Source organism: Artemia sp. Qi Xiang Cuo, chromosome 8 (assembly GCF_049724085.1).
Source record: "Artemia sp. Qi Xiang Cuo chromosome 8, ASM4972408v1, whole genome shotgun sequence".
NCBI lineage: Eukaryota > Metazoa > Arthropoda > Branchiopoda > Anostraca > Artemiidae > Artemia > Artemia sp. Qi Xiang Cuo.
In genome coordinates this window covers 73,702,590-73,728,945 of record NC_142801.1, presented here as the reverse complement: position 1 = coordinate 73,728,945, position 26,356 = coordinate 73,702,590, and the positions used below count along the sequence as shown (strand labels likewise).

At 36.5% G+C, this 26,356-nt stretch overlaps 2 protein-coding genes across 2 annotated transcripts in view; both read right to left on the bottom strand.

Moving 5' to 3' along the window:
• The window catches only part of LOC148949783 (thyrotropin-releasing hormone receptor-like), a 253,090-nt gene that overhangs the window by 176,658 nt on the left and 50,076 nt on the right, over positions 1-26,356 (bottom strand). The window contains exon 2 of the mRNA XM_089093090.1: positions 5,396-5,743. Within this exon, the coding sequence (XP_088949216.1) occupies positions 5,396-5,732 (337 nt within the window). The 5' untranslated portion in view covers positions 5,733-5,743. The remainder of the gene's footprint in view (positions 1-5,395; positions 5,744-26,356) is intronic.
• On the bottom strand, positions 19,102-19,740 carry LOC148949784 (protein CFDP2-like). The gene has a single exon (XM_089092789.1). The coding sequence runs from the start codon at positions 19,738-19,740 to the stop codon at positions 19,102-19,104; it is 639 nt and encodes a 212-aa protein (XP_088948915.1).

Sequence of the window (26,356 nt, the reverse complement as noted above, 5' to 3'; positions counted from 1 at the left end):
CTCCTCTTTTAGTAGCCCTTAAGAGCATAAGGGGGTGGATCAGGAAGTCAGAGGCACGGCGAACATCGTGACTAGCCAAGGCGAGTGAACTACATGTAAGAGAAGCATCAAGCAGTGCATTAGCAACAACCGCAAGGGCGTCCGCACAACCAATGCAATGCTGAAAGCCAAATTGAAGGGAAGCCGTGTAACATTTTTTTCCTAGCTCTTTTATGAACAGTAGCTCATAAAACTTGCATAGGGTTTTTGATACAGTAAAGGGTCTGAAAGATGTGCATTGACTGGAGGTTTTCCTTTTTTCGTAATAGGAGAAAGATCTACCACACAGAATGTTGACGGAACCAAACCTTGAATAAAAATCATTTGCAGTAATTAAAATGTTCCAAAAGCGCAGGACCACCACATTTGATGTGTAGTACGTGAATTCCATCTATTCCTCATGAATGCTTTGGTTTAAGACGCAAAATAGCATCAGCAACAGATATTACAGGAACTATATAATCAGAATTAGGAAAAGCATGCACAAATTGGTGTAACTCTTCAACATATTTGTGTTTAAGTTGGGGGTCTGGTGGAGAAAATTCAGCCTCATAAAAGGAATACCAATCAAATAAAGAAATATCGTCAGCAGACAGGGAGGTTTTGGGGATCCTGGGACTGATAGACAATCAAAGGAAATGGGGATTATCTGTGATTTTTTGTGCTGTCTGTTCTGTGATTTGCTTACGGTGATTCTGAAGCTCCTTTGCAAACTTCTTCTTTGTTGCAATGCGGATAGAATTAACAAGACCGGCCGTGGTCGGTCGCATTCAATCCATAAATGTAGCCAAAACTTTGCTGAATCACATGCTTGACAAAGACTTTTGTTTTCCTGCCACTTAGGAACAGTTCCTCTATGCCGACGCTTCAATGGAACAGCACGAGATTCCTGCATATTGTAAAGCGTGACATATCTCTGCACAATAAATATCAAGGAGGAATCATTTTTCCTCAGCGGGCAACAGTGAGTGCTTGATCAGCAGAAAAAAGGGTACCTTAATCTTGGAAAGGATTATAGAAACACTATTCCAATACAATTTAGTGTTGATTGACGCCCTATTACGTACATACAACGTATTTTGTGTTTTTGGTGATTGGTAGGTATATGAGAAGTTTTATTTGGTGAAAAAGAAAACTATACGAGCATGTGATCAAATATTAAATAATCACAAAGAACCTTTCGGTTGTGAGACATCTAAAAATGGAAAAGCGACAATATGGTCTATGTTGGATGTCGACAAGGAACTGTGAATGTATGTGAAATTTTTATCGTTGTCAACAACATTCAAATGATTATCAAATATTTCACCAACCAGAGAAGAACCGGCAGATGGAGCAGTTAATTTACAGTTAAAATCTCCGTCTATTAGACATGCAGAATTACTAGAAATAATACTCGAAATACTTCTACATAACTTTTCAGAGGCAAGAGCAAAAGGGCGCTCGGACGTATCATTATGGTAGTCATTGGGCAAATGAATATTATAAATAAACACATTATCAACTTTAACAGCAAGAAAGTAATCGCTGGATTCTACAAGCACTGAACTTAGAGCGGAATTCATGTAAGTCGCAAGACCTCTCGACGGTCTACCACCAGCACTATTTTGCTTAGCTGGAGTTGCATAGCAGGTGAACTCTTCTTTAGTATACAAAAGAATAATGCTTAACTCACTTAAAATATGCTCTTGTAGACAAATGACGTCATGTTTTCACACGAGCTCTTCAAGAACTGAAGACTTTTGAACAAACCCACCGTCAATGTGTTGCACCTCATACTGACAATCCTAGTATTTTGTTCAATCATCGGAGCGTTTTTGTTTTCCAACTTGCTTTTTCATCTCAGGGCATTAGAATGACTGACATGTATGTTTTGTCGACTTACATGTTGCGCATTCAATTGCTTCCGTGCATGGGCTACTAGCATTCGACGTATGGCCTTGGACACCGGAACGTGGACAAATCTGGGGAGCGGAGCACATCGCTGAAACGTGACCAAATTTCTGGCAATTATAGTACCGTTTTGGGAGGTACACAAAGTCTTCAATCGGAAAACGTTCAATATCTAGTTTTGGTGGGCTTTTCATAGCCAGATCTAGCTGATAACGATAGGAAAAGTACAACTTACAGGTTTGACTAGCACCACCCCGCTCTGCGCTTTCACAACCTGAAACGAAGGCTTTCACCGTGTCAGCATCATATGTGGTTGGGATGTTTTTGATCACGCCAATAAAAACTGGGGATTTCACCTTAGCTTCTACACTTTGTGATTTCTGGTTGATAGAATAAGCAATGCTGTCTGCCTTGTCCTTCGTTTTAACAAAAAGCCGCCATTCAGATCAGTTTCTTTTCAATTCAACATCATCGACCGATAAATCTTCTCCACTTATGCTCGTAAGAAATTGTTTTCGTTCTTCTGGCGTGTTAGTGGGGGGGGGGGGCGGGTTCTTAAGAACAACGGAAGAAGTTAGTGGAGAATGTCTATCTGGGGTGGGATTAGGTGTGCTTCCGTTACTTACAGAATTGCCAGGAGGTCATGGGAGAGGAACTTGGTTATAACACTCGAGAAAACCCGAGAACTGCCGTCGTATTTCATTCACCGACGATATAACACATACACCTACTTCTGCTCAACTGGCCGGTACTTCTTGGGGATCAAATATAACGAACTTGGGGAGTTTTATTCTTTAATTAGCGCATCATGCAAGCAGCTTAGCAATATCCACTAATTATCCTTATCTTGCACGCATTTCATAAATCGATCACTAGTTTTGGCCTCCTCGGTTAACAGTTCTTTTTCCTTTAAAATCGAGTCTCTATCAAAAAATTCCACAGCTCGTTTTAAAAACACTTCCTTCTTTATTCCGAACGAGATATGTAATTCAACACGGCATTTAGCATTATACTCTCTCCCATGCTTGAAACCGGTTTAACCCCAATAAACAAGGGAAGTGCCAGCCCCTGTTCTACCTGATCCCCGCAATTTAAGGGAGACTCTTCCGGCAGGTACAACGGGAGTTGTCTCGGGCAGGTACAACGGCACTTTATATATATATATATATAAGTGTTCAGAAATTAGGTCAGTAGATCAATAGACAAAAATGGAGGTTACAAATATGTCAGGATTATGCGTCACTAATCTCTATTGCGATTTTTTTTTTCCCTACAACCTACTGAATTATTAATGTACATATAATATCCAATTTTGATGTTGACACTTTTAATGCAAGTTAAAGACTGATTCATTTACTACTCTATCAGCACCTGGAGCCTTATTATTTTTCAATCATTTTAGTACTGTCGCCAATTCTTCCTTGCAAGACAAATCTTCCTTCACATCCAAGGTATCACAAACTTTTTCATTTTCCTCTATATCTTTTCCTGCAACTCTATCTCGGCTTAGCAAATTCTCAAAATGTTCTACCCATCTCGCTTTAGCTCTTTCGTTATCACTAATACCGGCTCCGTTCCTATCTTTAACTAGGACAAGTCCAGATTGCCTACTCCCGCTCAATTTATTAGCATGCCAGTACAATATTTTACTATTATGCCGTTTAGCTGCATCTTCCAGATCCTCGGCAATCGTATCCATGGCCTCCACTTCACACCTCCTTAGTTCATATTTTAATGCTTTCTCCACTTTCTATACATTCCTTTTGTTTTCATATGATCTATCACTCAGATAATTCTGGTACAAGTCCTTTCGCCTTCCTATTAAACATAAAGCGTTTTCACTAATAGTCTAAGCTGCAGTCCTAGATTTCTCCCCTACGACACCCTCAGCAACTTCACAAATAATTTTTCTAAAAATTTAAAAAGAAAATTTCTTTATATGAAAGGGGCTGTCCTCTCCTCAACGCCTTGCTATTTGCGCTAAAGTGATTATTATTTTTAAAAGAAGAGTTTTGACAAAGAGTCAAACCTGAGCCTAAAGAGTGATGCGTTGATGAGGGAATAGCCCATTTCATATACCGAAATGTTCGTTTTCGTTTTAATGTCGCTCTTTACTTTCATTTAATTTTTTTTTTATTTAATATATTCATGGTTTAACTTTGCAAAATGACTAAAATATGGCATTGCCCCAATGACTTCGTAACTTTGAAACAGTCAAAGGAAAAGCTAAGGAAATTTTGGGTGTTTGGGCAGGAATAGCCCTAAGATCGAGGTATGGGCTAAAAGTATTTTTATTATAATGTCCTTGGTATTTTATAATCTTAATTGTAGTCAATATTGTGAGACAATATATGTTCGAGTAGAGAATTAATTCTTAGAAAATCGCGATGAAGACCACACTGCCTTTCCATCATAAACAATAAGTAGAAAAACAGGGAAAATTTTATACAAGACAGTAGAACGCAACTTTAAATGAATATTTCGACCCTATATCTAAGGGCCGTCCTCAGCAAAACAAACGAAGAAAAAAAAAACAATACAAAAGACACTTACATTAAAATTCGATCATTAAAATTGAAAAAAAACTGAAAAAAGTTTTAAAACTTTTTTCAGTTTTAATGATCGAATTTTGATGTAAATTTCTTTTATATTGTTTTTTTTTTCTTCGTTTGTTTCGCTGAGGACGGTCCTTTGATATAGGGTCGAAATATTCATTTAAAGCTGTGTTTCACTGTCTTGTATAAAAAAAAAATCCCTGTTGTTCTACTTATTGTTTATCTTAAGAAATCCTTTATTTTCACCTAAACAGAGAAGATGAGAGGAGAAAGGCAACGAGGAGGTGGGGAAGGACTAGGAACTGTGGCATCTGATGTTCAAAATAATAAGAAATACCTCCAGGACAGATACTACTATTTCTACAACTACAACTGACAGCATATTGAAGCACCGGGTCAAGTAATGGCAACACTGTTGTGCACACGTCTCCCCTAACCTCTCTGTTCAGATGTCCACTCTTTACTTATTTATACGAAGTTCCTTTTCCTCTAAATCGTAAATTGCCAGCTTTTGATATTTGAGGATGTCTTGCTCTTGTTTGGCTTTAGCCGAATAACCAAAATTCACGACTGCTAGCAACCTATTATAGCCATAGTGGCCTGTTTTACGTGTTTAAGAAGAATTTTAAGAAGAGTATTTATAAATACTTTGATACAGCTGCATTGCTAAAAAGGAAAAAAATATATTATTTGTTTTTATCATTGGCTATGAGAAGAGATTTGGCCCCAGATAAAATAAAAAGGCCGATATTTCGGGCTTAACAAAGAAATAGACGTGCAGATTGAACGTTTTCTAGGCAATAGATAAGTAGACGTTTTCCAGGATCAACTAAAATATTTTTTAAGAAAAGGTGCATTTCGATAATTGATTAGAAAAGCAGGTAAATAAAATAGAAAGGAAAACTTACACATGACACTTCCGAAAATCCATCGATGTCCGAATCCAGCATACATTTCTACAACAGCCGGTGGAACACATAATAGTATCACTAGACAATCAGCAATTGCCAAATTTATTAGAAACACATTGGTCGATGTTCTCAGATCATGACTTTTTAATATAACAATTGGAACTAAAATATTTCCAATAACCCCTAATAGGAATGATATTCCGATTACGCAGAGAATGACGATTGTAGTGGTTGTAAACCCATGAGCTGTTTCGTTGATGGATTTGTCATATGCATCGTAGTAGTAGGTGTCGTTACTCTCTTCGGAGTTGTAAACTTCGATTTCTTCCTGCATTTGAAATCATTCTGGAAAGATTAACACATATAAAACTAATGAAAAATTTTAATCTATTTATGGTCTCAACATGACTTGAACCCAATTAATTTGATAGTTATTTAATTAGAAATAGTGATGCTGAGGACCTATGTTTTCAGGCAATAACACGATTAAGCTGAATAACACTAATAATGCAAATGGAGAATACAGTTTTCTTTCTCTTATATCATAGCATATAAGTAATACCCTATTACTGGTTTGGAATAGCTTTTTTTCTTTTTATGACCCACTTTTAGGTCTTTAGTGACAGACAACGAATCACTATTTGTCGTTCCCTCGAAGATGAGGCAAGAGCTATAAGATTATCCCTAAATGAGCTCTGGTCTCTGGCTCAGGATCGTCTGACTTTGAGGCCAACCGTTGCTGCCCTGTACGCCACTAGGTGTCGGAGAATCAAGTCTAAGTAAACAACAGAGTAAAAAAAAAGAAAGAAAAACACTAAAAAAGAGAGACACGAATTATGAAAAATACATACTTTCGATGCAGTGGTACATAGATTCATCACACTGAAAACGTAAGACTTTTGAATACGTTTAGTGCTTATATTTAATTACTTAAACAATTGCTTATTTTAGGTTTCATGATAAAGTTCTTGCGTTCACCTCACTTCATATTGAAACTGTTCCCTTCACACTGGAAAGTTTTTTTGTTATAATGTAAGTTCAAGTTTGTCGTAACATCGCCATAGAATATGATCGTAATCATCCTTTACAGAAGCTTTGAATTTTTAGCACTTGAGAAGCCTTATCAGAATAAAAGTATTTTGTCTAATATCTTACATTTTTGACAAGGGGAAATTTTTGTTCTGTTTTTCATGCTGATTTTTCAAAGGGAAATTTTAAGAGAGATGCGAAGTTATACCTATATTTAATACCCTATTTTAGGAAAAACTCATGTTGGCTTCCTTAGTGTCATTGCCTAAGTTTGAAAAAGATATTTTTATAAGGCTTATTGTCTATATTTTTAAAACCTAAAAAAGTACAAAAATTAATTTCAATAAAATAATTTCGTTTCATGAAATTTAAGAGCGAAGTTGAAATTATGCAATATATTCAAAAAAGATATTTCAAATAAACTGGCGCTTGATGTAGGCTATTCCTATAATTGAAGAATTAAAAAAAAAATAGCGCTTTACTGAAAACACAAATCCTACGGAGCAAAGCAAGATTAGATAGAGAAAATCCTTAAATACCTGCAGAAAAAAAAAAAAAATAATTAATAAAACTCTCAATAGCCTCTCGACGGCCATGAAATCAATAAGTTTCACGACAATTTATTTGTAACAGTTTTCCAAAAAATGTGTACGTTAAAAAGCGAATCAGTGATATTTGTTCCTTTTAAGTTTCAACTTCGCTCTTAAATTTCATTAAAGAACTTCTTTAACTAATTAATTAAAAACTTACCGAAAAAGAAGTTTTTTTTAAGAAAAGTAAAGAACATATTAAAATTAATATTGGAAGAAATAGAAATCTACAATAACTCAAAGTCAAAATTACCATAAATTACTATTAAAGAATAATCGAAACTCAAAACGAACAGAAATTAAATAAACAATCTTAGCAAAAAAACATACAACGGGTACTAAAATGAAAAAATAAATAAACCTTAAACGAGTAAAGCTTAAACTGAATTTGCGACTTAAAACGAACAAAACATTTAGCTATTGAAGCATAAATGAAATCCAAAACGAACAAGAATTAAATAAACAATCATCGCTAACAAACATACAATAGGTACTAATATAAATTAATTAAAACTTAAATTGAATATGTAAATGAAGCTTGAGACGAACAAAAATCACTACAAACAAGAGTTTGGGTTTTGCCCCCCTTCTCTCATTTCAAAAAGTTTAAAACCTACTGCGTCACTGACGCTTTACTGAAAACTATATGTGTCTTGAACAGTCTTGAAAATTAAAAGTAAAATCAAACTGGACGTTTGATATATATTGCTATTAATTATTGAGAGATCATTAGTTCAAGATTTTATTCAGCTGTAATTTTTATTTTTATTTTCAACGCTGTAATAACTGGAAAAAGAAAACATTTGACATATAATGCGTTTTCAGTGAAGCACCAATGACGCAGTAGGCTTTAGTCTTTTACAGTTAGGGAAGGGGTCAGTATCCAAACTCTTGTTTGTAGTGAAGCTATGTCTGTCTTGAATAATCTTTGAAAGGACTAATAAAATTAAATTCAATATTTGATATATAATGATGATAATTGCTGAAAGCTCATCAGTTGAAAATGTAATTTTACTGTAATTTTTATGTTTATTTTCAATGTTGTAATCAGACAGAGCAAAAATGTGGAATTTTGTGATTTTTGCCAGAAGAAAGATCATGGATGCGTGTTTGTTTGATGTTTTTTTCCCAGGGGTGATCGCATCGAACCAATAGTACGAGAATATCGGGAAAAGGCTCATTTGAACGGAAATTAAAACTTCCAGAGCCCTTTTTAAGTGACCAAGAACATTGGAAGGAAATTGTCCCCTCCCAACCACCTTTTTTCCTAAAATGCATCAGATCAAAATTCTGAGATAGCCATTTTGTTCACCATATTTGAAAAGCCCAGTAAATATGTCTTTGAGAATAACATAACTTCCCACTGCCCCTGGGGAAAGGTTTGTAAGTCAGGAAAGTTGCCCATTGTTTACCTATAGTATTTCTTATTGGGAAGTTCTGCTGGGGGTTTTTCTAAGGGGATCATTTTCCATGGGGGGAGAAGTTCCCAGGTGAGGCGGGGGGGGGTAAATTTCCAAGGGAAATTTTGCATTGGGGGAATTTGCCAAGATTCCTACACATAATTCTGTTTGCCGACTCAACTTTACATGTGGAAATATTAGGAGGAATTGTTCGGGGCAATATTTACCAGGTTGAAATTGTCTAGAGTATCTTTTCGCAGGTGGACGGATTTTCCACGGGAGGAATTCTCCATGGGGGAGTTTTCCGCAGGATAAACTCTCAGGAGCGAATTTTCTGCGGGAATACCTTTCTACTAGGGGGGGGGGGTATTTGCGAAAAGAATTTTTTACGGAAGGGCATTTCCGGCATGATTTTAAAAATAATTAGAAATTAGAGTATTTTTCAAATAAAAGTGGGCTAAGAAAACAAATTCAGCCGGAATCATCCGCAAGAAATTTTTAGGGGTAATTTTCAGCTAGAATGGAAATGTCTAGGGGGAATTTTTCTGTTGGGATTATTTTTTGTGGGAAGAACTTTAAATGAAGAGATATTCCGTCAGGAGAATGAATTCTCCATGGAGGGACGAGCCAGATATCTTGGCATTGTATGAGGAGACAGCCCCCTCACACGCATAATAAATAATTTTGATCTATAGGATGAAATTTTCACCTTGGGAGGGTAGTTTCTGGAGGTGAACTTTCTAGAGGAAATTTTACACGGGGATAAACTTTGCCAAAATCAATATACAAATTCCGTTTTAATTGTTCATGTACGATGAGCCAAATTCAAACTTGCTCTACTTGAAAAACGTTCAGATGTCAAATAAAAACAAATTTTTTAAACTGAAAGTAAGGAGCGACATTAAAACTTAAAATGAACAGAAATTATTCCGTATGTGAAAGAGAATGTCCCCTCCTCAACGCCCCGCTTATGACGCTAAAATTTTTTATTACTCTAAAAACTAGAGTTGTGACAAAGAGGCTATCTTTAGCGTAAAGAGCAGGTCGTTGAGGAGGGGACAGCCCCTTAACATACGGAATAATTTTTTTTCGTTTTAAGTTTTGATGTCGCTCCTTACTTTCAGTTAAAAAAAAACTATTTTGTTTATTTTATGAGTAAAAAAGAAAATATGTATAATATAATTCGTTTTCGGTAAAGGACCAATGACGCAATAGGTTTTAGACTTTTACAGTGAGAGAAGGAGGCTTGTAGTGAATTTTTTTCCTTTCAAGCTTGATTTTCATAATCAGTTTAAGTTTCAATCGTTTTAACATTTATTTATTCATTTATATTAGCACCTGTTATGTTTGTTTGCCAGGATTTTTAATACAACTTCTGTTCGTTCCGGGTTTCACTTATACATTGGAAGCAAAATATTTTTGTTCGTTTTAAGCTTAATTTGCTTACTCAATTTAAGCTTTACTCGTTTTACGATTTATTTATATTAGTACCTGTTGTATTTTTTTGCTATGATTGTTTATTTAATTTCTGTTCGTTTTGGGTTTCATTTATTCTTTAATAGTAATTTCTGGTCATTTTGAGGTTGAGTTATGGTAGATTTCTATTTTTTCGGATTTTAAGTTTAACATGGCCTTTAATTTTCATTAAAAAAAATTCTTGTTTTGGAAGTTTTTTTTTAATTAATTTCTTTCCGTTTATGATTGCCAAAGTTTCAAATTTTTCAAAATTCCCTAATTCATAATAATTTTCGATTATAAAATAAATTAACAGTCTTGGCAAGAACTACTAAAAGTAAAATAAATACTCGATATAGTATACAATAATATTAATTGCTGAAAGCTCACCAGCTCAAGATTCTGCTTCACCCAGGGCCGGATTTAAAGCTTTGACACTTTCAGGCCTAAATGTTTTTGCCGCTCCGTTTTTGCAATATTTTCGGGGAAATCCCCAAACATCGGGAAAACTGAAAGCCGCAGGGCCTAGTAGGCCTATTGGTAAATACTTGTCTGTTTTCACTGCAATTTTTATTTTATTTTCAATACTGTAATAAGTACAAAAGAAAACAATTGTAATATAATTTGTTTTATTAGAGCTCCAAATACGCAGTAGATCTTCTGCTTTTAACGTTAGGAAAATGGGCAGTAGCCAAACTCTTGTTTGTAGTGAAGAATATACCGTAGGTGTCTTGAAGAGTTTTGGAAACAGAAAATAAAACTAAACAGAATTCTCATGATTTTTGGAATAAAACATTGTTAATAAGTTTTTTTTTGGTTGGAAGAGGGTTGGGGTGAAAGTGGCTCGGATATTTGGGGTTTGGGTCAGGACATGGAGGGAGGGCTTGGAGGGGGGGGGGGGCAGGTCGCAATATTTTTGGAATAAAATATCGTTAATAAGTTTGTATTTTATCTGAGGAGTGTGGATGGGGGGTTCAGGCCATAGAGGCAGGGCCAGGGGTCAGCTCCCATGCTTTATGATTGAAAATTTTTCGGTAGGGGGAGGTTTATCAGGGCAAGGAGGACCAGGGGCCAGCTACCATACGTTTGGAATAAAATATTGTTAATCATTTGTTGTTTTTTTTGGAGGGGGGTCAGGCCATAGAGGTTAAGGGTTCAGTTGCCATAATTTTTGGAGTAAACCATCGTTAATAATTTTTGAGGGGGCGGGGGGGCGGGCAATGCAAACAAGACCAGGGATCAGTTCCCTTAGTTTTAAAATAAAATATCGTTCATAAGCTTTTTGAGTGGGGGTGTTGGGCTTATATGATCTTTGAACTATTTTCAAAACCCTCGCATAAGAAACTTATATGTCCCATGGGCATAACAAATAACACTTGCCCAAGGGCTCTGCAGGTAATTGTGAGCCTGGAGTTTTTGCAATCTGGTCTTTTGACTTATTTTAACAAAATGACTATCTCACAGATTCAATTGGCTGGATTTGGGTTATAGAGAGCAAGGGGGCTAGTTACCCTCCGGTCCCTTTTGGACCTTAAAAAGGGAACTAGAATTTCCAATTTCCAATAAAATGAGCCCCCTCCCAAGTTTAAACGACCATTCCTTCCATATAAACTATATATGCCCCCAGAACATAATTCAAAACACTAGCCCCCCGGAGTCTAGTGGATTGTGCAAACCCCGGAGTTTCTATTATATGGTCTTTGGTATATTTTCGAAAAAAGAAAAATATAAGAAATTCTATCAGATGCATTTGGAGAAAACACAGTTGGGGGGCTAGTTGCCATTGGAATACTTTTGGCTCTTAAAAAGGGAACTATAATTTTCAATTTATAGTCATTTTAGTCCCCCCGAAGTTTACCTTTTCCATAAAATCCTAATATATTGCAAAGCATTAGTTACAAGCCTTACCCAAGGCACTGGGGGGGAGTGGGGTATGTTGACCTGAAGTTTTTTTTATATCTTTGTTGGACTATTTCAAATAAAATTGCTATCTCAACTTGCTTGAATACATTTAAAGAAAGAGGATTTGGGGGTGGGGGGTGGGTAGATGCCCTCTGATCACTTTTGACTCTTGAAAAGGTAACTGCTACTTTCAATTTCCAATCAAATTAGCTACCTCTGAATTTTATACGATCACCCCTTGCAAAAAAACCTTATATACCCCGCATCGTAAATTAAAACACTTGCCACTGGGTTCTGGGGGGTTGTGTCGAACCGGAATATTTGCTATCCGATGTTCGAACTATTTTTAATAAAATGGCTATCTCAAAATTTTATCAGTGGTTTTGGGGGGAAAACGGCGTGTAGGGGGGAATAGTTGACCTCCTATCTCTGTTAATCTCCGACCTCTTTTAACACTTTTAAAAAGTGAGCTAGAGCTTTGAATTTCCAATCAAATGAACCCCCTCTGAAGTTTATGCGAGCAGCCCTTCCATGAGAACTATATACCCGGAGTCTAACTTACAAAGCCTGCCCTTGGGCTTTAGGGGGTTGTGTCGACCCCTGAGTTGGGTTATCTTATCTTCGATTTATTTTGAAAGTTTTTATCGGAAGTATTTGGGAAAACAAGGATGTGGAGACTAGGCTATTTGCCCTTCAATCAATTTGACTCTTTAAAGGGGTACTATAACTTCTGATTTCCAATCGAATGATCCCCCTCTGATGTTTATACAACCATCCCTTCCATATGAAGTGGCTTTGGAACAAAATAAAACATTGGAGCCCTATGGCTTTAGGGTTGATGAGGGGAGGCTAGTTCCAATCGAATCACTTTTGACTCTTAAAAAGGGAACTAGAACTTACAATTTCTAATCATTTGAGTCCCTCCGAAGTTCATACAAACACTTCTTCCATAAGAACCTTATATGCCCCGGGGCATAAGTTACAACCATTCCCCTGGGTGTCGAGGGGGGTATGTTGACCCCGAAGTTTTGGTCATATGATTGCTATACTATTTCAAACAAAATGACTGTTTCAAAATTGTAATCGGATGCATTTGGGTAAAAGAAGGTGTGGGGATGGGGGTATATGCCCACCAATCACTTTTGATGACTCTTAAAAAGGTAACTAAAACTTTCAATTTCCAATCAAATGAGCCACCTCTGATGTTTATAAGAGATCCTTATATTAAACCTAATCTGCCCCCGGGGCATAACTTAAAACACTTCTCCCAGGATCTGTGGGGTTGTGCTGACCCCTGAGCCCTTGTTAATTGATCTTTATACTATTTTGAACAAAATGGCTATCTCAGAACTTTAATCGGATGCCTTAAGGGAAAAGGGCCTTGGGATGGGGGGATAGTTGCCCTTCGATAACTTTTGACTCTTAAAAGGGCACGAGAAATTCCAATTTAAAATCTAATGAGCCCTTTCCGAAGTTTATACGACCATCCCTTCTATAAGAACCTTATATGCCTCCGGAGCATAATTTATAACACTTTCTCCCAGATTCTGGGGGGGCTGTTTTATCCTTGGAGTATTTGTCAGCAATTCTATAGGACGCATTTGGGTGAAAGAGGGCCAGGGGGGCTAGTTGCCATCGGATCACTTTTGACTCTTAAAAACGGAGTTAGAACTTTCAGTTTCTAATCATTTGAGTCCCTTCCAAGGTGGATACGACCACTTCATCCATCCTTACATGCCCTCAGAGCATGATTTGCTCTGAACATAAGAGCATAGCGTTGACCCTGAAGTTTTTGACCCTGGTCGCTGGACTATTTTAAAAAAAACTGGCAATTTCAAGATTTTAATCGGATGTATTTGAGAGAGTTTGTGGGGGGGAGGGGAGTAGATGCACTCCGATCCCTTTTGACTCATAAAAACATAGCTAGAATTTTCAATTTCTAATCAAATAAGCCACCTCTGAAGTTTATACGAACACCCCTTACGTAAAAACCTTATATGCTCCCTAGGCATAGCTTAAAACAATTACTCTCCGGCTCTGGGGGTTTGTGTTGACCCCGGTGTTTTTTTTTTTTTATCTGATGTTTGAAATATATTCAACAAACGTCTATCTTAAAATTTTATCGGATGGGTTTGAGAAAAAAAAGCTTAAGGAGGGGGGGGGGTTAGTTGCCCTCCGTTCTCTTTTTACCCTTAAATAGTGAACTAGAACTTTCAGTTTCCAATCAAATGAGCCCTCTCTGAAGTTTATAAGAGCATCCATTCCATAAGAACCATATATGCCCCCAGGCCATAACTTACAACACCTGAACCCGGGGCCTGGGGGTTGTTTCGACTCTGGAGTTTTTTCTATCTGATGTTTGAACTATTTTTTAAAAATGGCTATCACAAAATTTTGGTCGAGTGTATTTGGGGAAAAGGACATTAAGGGGGCTAGTTGCCCTCCGGTCAGTTTTGGCTCTTAAAAAGTGCAATAGAACTTCTGATTTCCAATTGAATGACCCCCTCCGAAGTTTATACTACCGTATCTTTCATATGGAGTGTCTCTTTGAAAAAAATAAAACTTTGAAGCCTTATGACCCAAGGGCTAGGGGTGGGGGGGGCAGTTTGCCATCAGATCACTTTTGACTTTTAAAATAGGAATTATAATTTTAAATTTATAATCATTTCAGTCCCTTCCGAAGTTTATACGACCATCTCTTCAATAAAAACCTTAGGTGCCCGGGGCATAATTTACAACCCTTCTCTCATGTTAGGGGGGAGGTTGTTATGGTGACCCCGAAATTTGTTCATCTAATTATTGGACTATTTCAAACAAAATTACTATCTCAAAATATTGATTGGATGCATTTAGGGAAAAGATATTGGGGGGGGGGAGGAATAAGTACCCTCCAATCACTTTTGATTACTCTTAAAAAGGTGACTAGATCTTTCAGTTTCCAATCAAATGAGCCACCTCTGATGTTTGTACGACCGCCCTTACATAAAACCTTATCTTCCCCCGGGGCATAACTTGCACCACTTCCCCCGGTTTGTGGGGGGGGGGATGTCAACCTGAAGTTTTTATTTTATTTTATGTTTAACTGTTTTGAACAAAATGGCAATCTTAAAATTTTAATCGGATATATTTTGGGAAAAAGAGCCTTGGGGGAAGATAGATACCCTCCGATTACTTTTGACTTTTAAAAAGGGCACTAAAAATTCTGATTTGCAATCGAATGAGCCCCTTCGAACGTTGAACGACCATCCCTTCCAGAAAAACCTTATATGGCCCCGGGGCAAAATTTACAACTCTTGTCCCCAGGTTCTGGAGGGCTGCGTTATCCCTAGTGTTTTTATTATATGATCTTCTTTCTATTTTGAACAAAATGACTATATATAATATTCGATCGGATGCATTTGGAAAAAAAAGGTTAGAGGGTACTAGTTGCCATCGGGTCCCTTTTGACTCTTAAAATGGAATTATAACTTTTAATTTCTAATCATTTGAGTCCCCTCTGAGGTTTATACGGTCAATTCTTCCGTAATAACCTTATGTGCCCATGGGCCATAAGTTACAACCCTTTCCCGGGCTCTGGGAGGGGGGTTGGTTGGCCCCGCAGTTTCTGTTAATTGACCTTAGGACTATTTCAAACAAACTAGCAATCTTAAAATTTTAATAGGATGAATTTGGGGAAAAGAGGCTGAGGGTATATGGGGGATATTCCCCTCGATCCCTCTTGACTCATAAAGAGTTTCCAGAGCAATTTTCAATCAAATGAACCCCCTCTGAAGTTTTTACGACCAATCCTTACTTAAAAACCTTATAAGCCCCCGGGGCATAACTCAAACCTGAGTTATTGGTATCTGATGTATGAACTATTTATAGCAAAATGCCTATCCAAAATTTTTTACCGGATGGATTTGGGGACAAAGTGCATGGGGAGGGCTAGTTGCCCTCCGATCTCTTTTGACTCTTAAAAAGTAAAATAGAACTTTCAATTTCCAGTCAAATTAGCCCTCTCTGAAGTTTAGATGGTTATCCCTTCCATAAAAACCATATATACCCCTTGGGCCTGACTTACAATGGCTGCCCCCGGGGCTGGGAGGTTGTGTTGACTGTAGTTTTTGTTATCTAATCTTTGAACTATTTTAACAAAATGGCTGTCCCAGAATTTTTATCGGGTGCATTTTGGGAAAAAAGGCGTGGGGGGCTAGCTGCTCTCCAATCACTTCTGACTCGTAAAAAGGACGCTAGAACTTCCTGTTTACAATCAAATTAGCCCTCTCTGAAGTCTACACGACCACCCTTTCCATACGAAGTGCCTCTGGGAAAAAATAACAATAAAACATTGGAGCCGTATGGCCTTTACTATACCAACGTTATAGCGTTGCCTTTGATGTAGAAAAGCGAATTTACATGGATAGTCAGATGGTGGAGAAGACAAAATAAACAAAGGTTTGTTTTCAAAGTAACTTCCACTGCTAAGCATGGACGAGCATGTATTTATTGTCAAAAATGCTAATCAAAAATAGCTAAAAAGTATATTTTGTGCAAAACTGTCATCTTAGTCTTCAGCTTTCGGTAGAAAGAGTCTTGGCAATGCAATATTAAGACTAAATCAAGAGTTTCAATGTTAATGCTTAATTAAGACTTAAAAATCTAAACAAGCTGAGTTAACCAAATTGACGTATGATGGACTTATCCGATTATGGAACCGAAAAAAAAACTGAAAAATTTGTCTGAAATTAAATCTCTGTTCTTTTTACAAAGAACAGACATGAATGTGGCTAATTATTTTTACTAGGGAGATTCCCGGTGACAATATTTTTGTCATTTTCCTAATTACATTTAAAGAAGACACATTGTTGATGAGAAAATTGTACAAAAATCTAGAAATAAAGATCTGTATCCTGGTTACATTAATGATAAATGATAGGCTACCAATAAGGAAAAGGCTAGCCCTAATTATTCCCACTTATGTCCTTAATCACAATTAGGTTCCCTCGCTAATTAGTATCTCTTTATTTTTTTCCCGCCAAAAGAAAATGTTTTTGCGTCGACAGTATTTGTACCTAATTTTGCTTTTCGCAGAGGAACTGGAGCTCATCTTTTGGAATATAATTTGACGTAATGTAGTACAGGTTAATTCTTTCAGATCCATTGGAGCCTTAAGTTTTTTTTTAGGTGATTGACCCCTATTTTGGCCTTCCTGGAAGGAGTCCTGGAAGGACTCCGGCCTTCCAGTTTTGATACGTGTTGAAATTGTGAAGATTTCTAGTGTTTTTGTTCTGGAATATTTTGTTCCAGAGATATTTTGTTCTTTTATACATCAGAACAGATTATATTTTAAAGAGACAGAATGAAGGAGTGAGAGAGAGAGAGAACAAGAGATTCCATCCTAACATGGAACAAACAAAGAGACATTTTCTCAGTTGTGCATGTTTTTTCTGTCTACATCTGATCCAACCCCTGTGAAAGAGAAGAAGCGGAAGTTGTATGAATATCTCTTATTGACCAAATTGCTAGACACGCAGATGGAATTCATTCACAAATAGCTGGTCGCCAACCCCAGTCAATCTGTCGGTTACCATTGCTCGATCGAATCCAAGTGAGGGAAGGTTAAGATACTTGATAAAAGTATCCATAAGATTGGCCTATCGGATCTCAAATAAATTTCGAAGGGACCAAGCTATAGGACGTTTCTTTTACCTTTAGAGGACCTAAGTCCAATCTAAAGGTTTCGTTGCACATAGATGCCCATTAGACAGAGTTGCTGCAACACTTCATAGGGCTTTGGGACCTAAGGGATGGCTAGCTTTGCAAATCGGTATTTAGATGAAATAGAAAATGGGATGAAATAAGTTAGAAATTGAAATTAAAAATAAAGTTAAATAATATGTAATAGCTTGCCAAAGTTGTTCTGTATTTTATCTTATTTATTTCTATATAAAGATATTTTGCCTAAGCCACTGTGCAGGATTAATTTCATGTTTTGCTTAGAACGTTTAAACGTTTAGAACGTTAGAATTTTTTTTTAGAACCACTACCTTTTTAAAACGTCCTTAATAATGTGAATCTGCCCGATTGAAAGGCTTTGAGGCTTGGAAGTTCTAAGGAAAGTGAAAATAAAATCTAATTGTTTGAATGGAATAAACTGAATCTTACCCAGGGCAAGCTTGTCTTAAAAACTTAGAAAAAATCAGGAATTAGATTTTTGATGTAAAAGACTTAGCGTGTGCTAAATTTAAAAGAAGAAACATGGGTGGAAATCAGCTATTAAGCTAAAAAAATAATAAAAAAATAACATAAAAATGGCAGCCCACAGCTTAAGAAGGTGTAGCTTTCAAGGTCTATTTGTCTTAGCTTTACAAGTTATTAAGGACGAAACATTTATTTTTAGGGACGAAAAGTGTTGCCTAGTTTGCCAATCAGTTTTGTTTATTAATTTTCCCAGCTCAACGTGGCAACACTGAAATCCATATGACAGTGGATTGGTCAAAAGAGTAAAAAGTGTTTTAGTTTGATGTCCTCTGTATTTGAAAGGAGCTTACAAGTCCGCGTAAATTCTTTAAAAGATTTTTATGCTTTGAAAGAAATGTTCTTTCCGTCTCTCAAGACGGTATTTTCCTGTCTGAATAAGGTTGCCCAGTTTAAGGTCTTTAAGGGAGTCCGTAGAGCTGTGGCTTCCCTTAGTAGCTTGAATGTTTTACGTAGGTTATGCGATTCTGCTGCATGTTGCATATCAGAAGCCATTTGTGACCAGTATTTCTCCCTGTGACTACGAGCAGACTGCTTTACCAGCTTCCGAGCATCTTGAAGGAGTTTTTAGAGCCACTGAGAAGGGGGGGTTTCTTTTCAACTAGCTCGATTGTTTTTTCTGAAATCCAGAGCCGTTGTTTCCTCTTGGTGTGATCAAGAACGTGAACAGCAACCGCTTTTGTCAGGATTTTCAGCGTGGACCGTATGTCTTTGATGTGAGTGTAGTCAGTAAGGGTCTCAAATCGGTTGCTAAACTGTAGCTCGAAATCAGCCTTGATCTGTGTACTCAGTAATTTTGATACATCAAACAGATGGATCTTCTTTTTATGGGTGCTTAGTCTTTGACTGAATTTACAGATGAGAAGAGAGTGATCGGAGCCGTTTGTTGAGCCTGTATTTGCACCTCTGAAAGCTCTTGCATCCATACATGAGCTCCTCCAACGTCCAATGAAGAGGAAGTGGTCAATCTGGGCTTTGGTGACCCCGTCGTTAGAGCTCCAGGTCACAAGATGGTGCTTCTTGTGCTCAAACTGGGTGTTAACCAGACATAGGTTGTATTTGGCAAACTGTAGCAACCTCTCGCCGTTCAAGCATCTATCTCCGATTGTGTGTGGCGTCCGGTCACTCCTTCGATGTTTACATTGGGTTTATCGACCCTTGCGTCAAAGTCACCAGCGACAAATAGTAAGTCGCGTTCTGGGATTGAGTCGAGTATTCGCTGCAGCTCAAAGAAGAAAGCATCTTTGACGTCATCAGGGCTATCTCTGATAGGCGCGTAGACGGACAATGTAGTCAAGTTACTAATCTGGCCGTTCAGTTTCAGGGTAGAGATTCTTGCTGACACTGGTTGCCAAGAGACGACAGAGGATGCAGCAATTCGGTCCAGGAGGAATCCAACTCCGTGGAGACCGCTCCCATCAGGCGGTCCAGAGTTGTAAAATTTAAAATTTTCTGAATCCGTGAATTCAATTGATTTCGTTTGTATGTCTTTCAATCTAGTTTCAGAAAGGCAACATATATTGAGACCATACTTATTCATTTCATTAGCGAAGAGCATCTGAGTTGACTTGGCCTTACAATTTCTTACATTCCAAAAACCAACTTTAAGATTCTTGGTATGGATGATTAGCCGACTTCTCGAATCAGGCATCATCCGAACCTGATCCACGTCGGCTACCGCGGACGCAGTATTGTAGTTCGTTATATCTGAATTTTCTGTATCCATTGCTGTTTCTTGGGAATTTTCTTGACCAGCAGCTCCCAAAACTTCTGGTGCCCCGTTGCGTTAGCCGTTCTGCTGGTTCGGCTAGGCAACCAGCAGAACGTTTCACCACTCGACTACGATAAGGTGCAAGTTGGGGCTCTCCTCTAGCTTCACTAGGGACGGGATCGTGAATCATAGCTACGAGGACCTAACCTTAGCTTGGAGCACTCGAGCTTATCTGGCCCTATTTCCCCCCAGGAGAAGTAGTGGTTGGAGTGGCCTAAGACAATCATTGATCAGTAGTGTGTATAAGACAATCATTTTTATTTTATGTCCTTAATTCAGTATTGGAGGAGATGCAAGGAGGAAATGTAAACTTTGGCCGTGTTTTCTTCAACTTAGAAAAATAATATTGGGATTGATTCTGCACTTTTAAGCAATTGTGACGTTTTTACTAAATCATGAAATTAAGAAATATCAATTTCAAGTTTCTTTGTCTAGCTTTGAAGACATGTTAATACATTTCGGTTTAGTCCATTTTTAGATTAAATAATCACTTTCTGGCCACTAATTTCTTTAATATCTGATTAAACTCATATAGAAAAGACAAAGAAAAAGAATGGGGAACAGCCATAGATCCACATGAGTACTATAGCCAGTGATATCGATTATACATGGTAAAAGTTTCTCCTTTAAAACTTTTAACCAATTAAAGCAATTTTAATTTTATAATACTTCACAAAGTAGTCTTATGTCTTTCAGGGGGCGTAGGTTCAAACACCATAACCATCAGACTTTTGTTTTATAGGTCGATTATCATTGACTCAAAGCACATTTATGGCAGTAGACGACCTTCAACGAGCTCTGTGACCGCCACACCCCGGGAAGGGGCATATTTGAGGCTCATAGCACCTCTAAGGTGTGATGAAAAATTAAAGAATATTTCTGTTCCCTAAACATAATAAATAGGAAAATATACACATTTGGAACCAAAATATTTTTCAAATGCTGTCCATTATGATTTTAATCGAAGAATGGTGTTGATGGTAGCAAACAGAAGTGTCGCTTTGGGGGCAAGGGGAGAGGGCAGTTACCCCCACCTCCCCCAATAATATCGAGAAAAAATTATTATATATCCCATGCCCCTCTTGCCTATCTTGATATGGACCCCTCTTGCCCCCCCCCCTAATAAAAATGCTGGAGATTCGCCCCTGGTAGTAAACAACCTTCATTTTAGGCCAAAGAATGGTATTGATGGTAGTAAACAGATGCGTCACTTTGGGGGCATATATATATATATATATATATATATATATATATATATATATATATATATATATATATATACTCATATATATATATATATATATATATATATATATATATATATATATATATATATATATATATATATATATATATATATATATATATATATATATATATATATATATATATATATATATATATATATATATATATATATATATATATATATATATATATATATATATATATATATATATATATATATATATATATATATATATATCATATTTACGATTCCAATTTAAAAAATAAAGGTTTTCGATTATGAAAGTTTTCTACAAATAAAGACGTGATTATCTCAATCTTGGTAACAGTGCTAATAAATGAAACCAATAAGAAAAACGATGGCCCTATTTATTTCTGCGTTTGTCCCTAATCAGAATTCGGTTCCCTTGATGATAAGAGCCTCTTTTTTTCCACCGGAAAAGGAAAATGCATTGTATTAGCGGGATCGGCGATAATTTTTATGATTTTGAGGTATTTACTGAATGAATTTTTTGATGTAATAATACCCACTGAATATTTAAACCTATAAGAAAATTAAACTATTTGGACCCCCTACCTTCCCAATTCCAATGAACTCTTAGCATCTTAAAATCAGAAAAAGCTGTAAAAATACGGATTATTAACTAAATAAGAGTAATGATTATTAAGAGCAATCTCTATTTTTACGTTTTGAAGAACAAGGCTGAATTTCAAAAATAATGATAGACTAAAAATATATAGACTATCTATCAACAAGTGAAATGACATCATTTGTATACAATTCTGAAAAGGGCTTGTGCCAGTTTTGCCTCTCACTGAGACTATCTGTCATGGCTTTATCTCCAATTAGTCATGGCTTGATGGCGACTGGATTTTATTTAAAAAATCAACGCAATTTCCTGTAGAATAGGAATTAAATAGCTATGTTTTTTTTATATGAATTTCCTTTAGCCCGAGGTTGTCCAAAGACCCCACGATGTGTATGGGCCTGTTAGTTCTATTGATCAAATTTTGTATTACTCTTTAAGAATCATCACATGTATTTCTTTTTTCGGCTATCCCTTTACCCATGTAACGAATTCTTCCTGAGAACGCATTTATCAGCTTTGAAAATAGAGAAGAAAGATTATTTCTGGCTTCCCAAGATCATAGTGTATTCATATGCAAATATTCTTACAGTGTTGCAAGACAAACAAGCAAAATAGTGCTCTTTATCACAATTTTACCAGATGACCAGTTTGGCATATAGGATTACATATTGGATAAAATAGGTTATTTTGTTTGCCCTATGATTGTGACTTAATGTGAGAAGAACGAGAAGCAAATAATTTTCTAGGATAAAGATCGGCCGGTGAAGAGGAGTGATCTGTTTTGAAGATTAATGAATATTAAAATATCTGGGTTTGAAAGGTGTGAAATTTAAATGGTTAGCAAAAGTGGAGACCGCTTCCATGTCAGTTTAATGCAAATCGCTGCTTGGCAAAATAATCTTTAGTTTTTTTCTGAATAATTTCATATGCAGCAATCAATTTTGAAATTGATATTCCTGTAACACAACTGACAAAAAAAAAAAAGTGATTCTTGTTTGTGCCTTTTAAATAAAATAAAATACCCAAAAATAATACCTCAAATTTAAAAGCAAATTATAAAGTTAAATATATATAAATGAACTGGAAATAAACTGTTCCATTATAAGATTAAATAAAAAAATAAAAAAATTTTTAATTGAAAGTAAGAAAAAACATTGAAACTTGAAGCGAACAAAAGTTATTACGTATATTCGGGAGCAGCCCCCTCCTCAATACCTCGCTGTTTACGCTAAAGCTTGACTTTTTGTTCAAGTCGTTTAAGAATAACTATTAGAATAATAGGCTTTTTAAAGGTTATAAGAAACTTTAGTGTAAAGAGTGAGGTACCGAGGAGGGGACAGCCCCCTCGAAAACGTAATAATTTCTTCTCGTTTGCTCCTAACTTTCAGTTGAAAAAAATTGTTTTTTTATCATTTAATGTGTAATCGTTTTTTAAGTAATGCCGAGAAATCCAAATCCCCCTTCATGGAAAATTCCCTTCCTCCACGAAAAATTTCTCCATAAAAAAAGACCATCTCACGTAATCCCCCATCAGAAAAATCCCTCCCCCGAAAAATATCTGTATACTTCCCAATAGCCAATACTATAATATGTAAATAATGGACAAAGTTTGTAGCTTGCAGCCCTTCCCCAGGGACTGTGGGGGGTCAAGTCATCCTCAAAGACATACTTACTAGGTCTTTCGACTATGCTGAACAAAATGGCAATCTCAAAAAATTGATCAGGTGACTTCTGGGAAAGAAGGGTCGTGGGAGGGCAGCTAGCTGCCCTCCCACGACCGATGGCTTTGGTCACTTAAAAAGGGCTCTAGAACTTTTGATTTCTGATCAAATGAGCGCTCTTCCGATATTCTAGGGCTACTAGTTCGATACGATCAGCCCTGGGGAAAACAAACAAACAAACAAATAAACAAACATCCATGATCTTTTTTCTGGGCAAAAAAAAAAATGCAAAATTCCACATGTTTGTACATAGGAGCTTGAAACCTCTACAGTGGAGTTCTCTGATATGCTGAATCAGTATTTGTATGATATAGCCCCTACCTAATATTCTTCTAATATTTTTCTCTGACGCTCAATCCTAATGAAATATACCTAAGTATGATAAATATATAAGACTTTAGAAACAAATTCGTGCAATATATTTGCACATTAGGGGGGGGGGGGTAAGGGATAGTAGGGCTTCGTACCTAATGTGTTAGGTACGATTATTCTGAATATTATGAAATAAGAATTGTTTTCTAACATCACACTGTCCAAATACTTTACCTCCACCTCCCCCTAGTATGCAAATATTTAGCCAAAATTGTATATTTCCATCTATTCTGTCACTTCTCTTTGGCTTGTCTCACGCTAAGCTGAAAGGAAAGCGAAAAAAACCGGCTCTATAATGCGCCAATGAATTAACAACTTGAGCGGTAGGGGGCTATATCATACAAGTACCACTAAATCTGATGGTGTGATTTTCGTTAAGATCAATTGTTGTTTTATGGATATTTCTTTCTTTTTTCCAAAATTATTACAATTTTCTCGGGCTCGTAACTTTTGATGGTTAACATTCAACTTGATGGAATATAATATTTTGAACAAACATCAAAATTCGATTCTTTTGATGTATCTATTGTTATAAAGACTCTGTTTCTTAGAGTTTCGGTTAGCACGAACTGTTTGTAAGCTCCATTATTTTATCCGCAGGAAAATTGTTAACCTTTTCATTCAGATAAAAATATATTGTGGGAGGACTCAATAGTAGCAAGAAAACATGTCAATGATATGAAAGTAGCACCTTGTGGCTGGCTTGACCAGCCTGATTTTTGTTTCAAGCCACCCGATAGTTACTGTCCAGTTAGACCTAGATCAGAAAACACCATAAGATCAGATCAGAAAACACCTTAAAACACCATAAACCTTTACTTGGGCAATAGCTGAGACTTCAACTGCAAAACAAGCGGCTATTCCTTAAGATTTCATAGATAAAATAAAAAAAAATAGGTGTTTTCATTTTCTTTCTGTCGTTTTTCGCTCACCCTCCATGAAAAATTCTCTTTCCTCAGGGGAATATCCTTCGTTGAAGGCTGCTTCCACGTAAAATACAACCCTCCTAAAATTCTTTTCGGACAGTTCCATCCTCCATGAACCCCACCCCCTCCTTCGTAAAATTTTTTGCAGAAGATTTGGCCTGAAAAATTCTCCTCAGCATACTTTCTTTTGTGAAAGACTTTAATTTCTAATCGTTTTCCGGTCACTCCGGATCAATCCCACTTCCATGAAAACTATTTCCCGGAAATCCAAGCACACTGAAAATTTCCCTCGGAACATCTCCACATGCAAAAATTGAGCAGGCCAAGAGATATAAGCCAAATAAAAAGAATTTCATATGGGAATTCTGTCAAACCCCCCAGTCTAAAATTTACCCTTGGATGTTCACTCCCGGAAATTTCCATCCACACGGAAAAGTATTTTCAATGAAACTCACCCTAATCGTAAATCCCCCCCCCAAAAAAAACAGAATCTATATGCTTACCATTAACAAATACTATACGTAAGCAATGGGGGAATTTTATATCTTAAGGACCTATCCCCAGGGGCTGAGGGGAGGGGGGTATATATAAATGGTTTTACTTTTATAACTTTAATAAATCAAATAATATTAAGATTTTGATTACTAAATATCAGTATATGTATATTAAACTGACAATGCACATTCATTTGTATTTTTTCAGTCAAGTGCAAATTTTGTTCTGGCCTTGGGAAGGCATAGGGGTTTTGCGCCCAACTTTTGTTAATTTCCACTCGTTTTGAGTTTGACTTAGTTATTTATTGTAATATCTGTTCGTTTTGGGTTTAATTATTTATAGATGCTGATTTGTGGTAGTTTCACGCTTGGTAGATTATTTGATTTTATTTTTGCTGATTTTTTGTTTAATGCAGTTCTTTACTTTTCTTTGATAAACTTATTTTGTGGAATTTTTTTTTAATTAATTTACCTGTTCGTTTTATATTGACATAGTCTTTTCAGGGAAAAAGGAAATAATACTTTAAATCTTTTCGTTTTTTAAGACTTTATAGTTTGACCTGCTATTTGTATGCTGGAGAAAATTTTCAGCAATTTTTAACAACATGCACCCTTTTAAAAATCTGGACACAAATAGTAGTGTTTAATTTAGTTTTATACCTCCTCTAGTTGACCTGAAAAGGAAAACTTGATACCATTCGCAAGAAAGTCTCTTTACTTTCTTTGATAGATTGGATACACTTACGGTATTTTGATTTGGTTAAATTTTAAGAGCAGAAGTAGCCCAGAAAGTTTGAACATAATACCCTCTGTGGTTCTTGGTATAGTGCTGTTATGCCTTATGGGGATTTTGCATTAAAAAATTGCTTTTTTTTTTAATCTTAAGCCAAATTTTATTTTTAAAACTTATGGGGCAATTGGTAGGGGGGGCGTGGGAGGTTGGACGTTTTGATAGTGGGTGTGAGAGGCCGGGAGCGGAAGGGGGATTAGGTGCTCTCCAATCACTCTCGACTATTAAAAAGGGCATCAGCCCTTTCTATTTTCATTCGAATGAGCCCTTTTCGATGTTCTCACGACAACTCCTTCGATACGAAGGGCCCTGGTCTAAAAAACAACAACAACAAAAAATAATTCATTATACCCACATCGATCTTTGCTATAAAAATGTCAAGCCTTCCAATCATTTTTGACTATTAAAAAGGACACTGGGCCTTTCGATT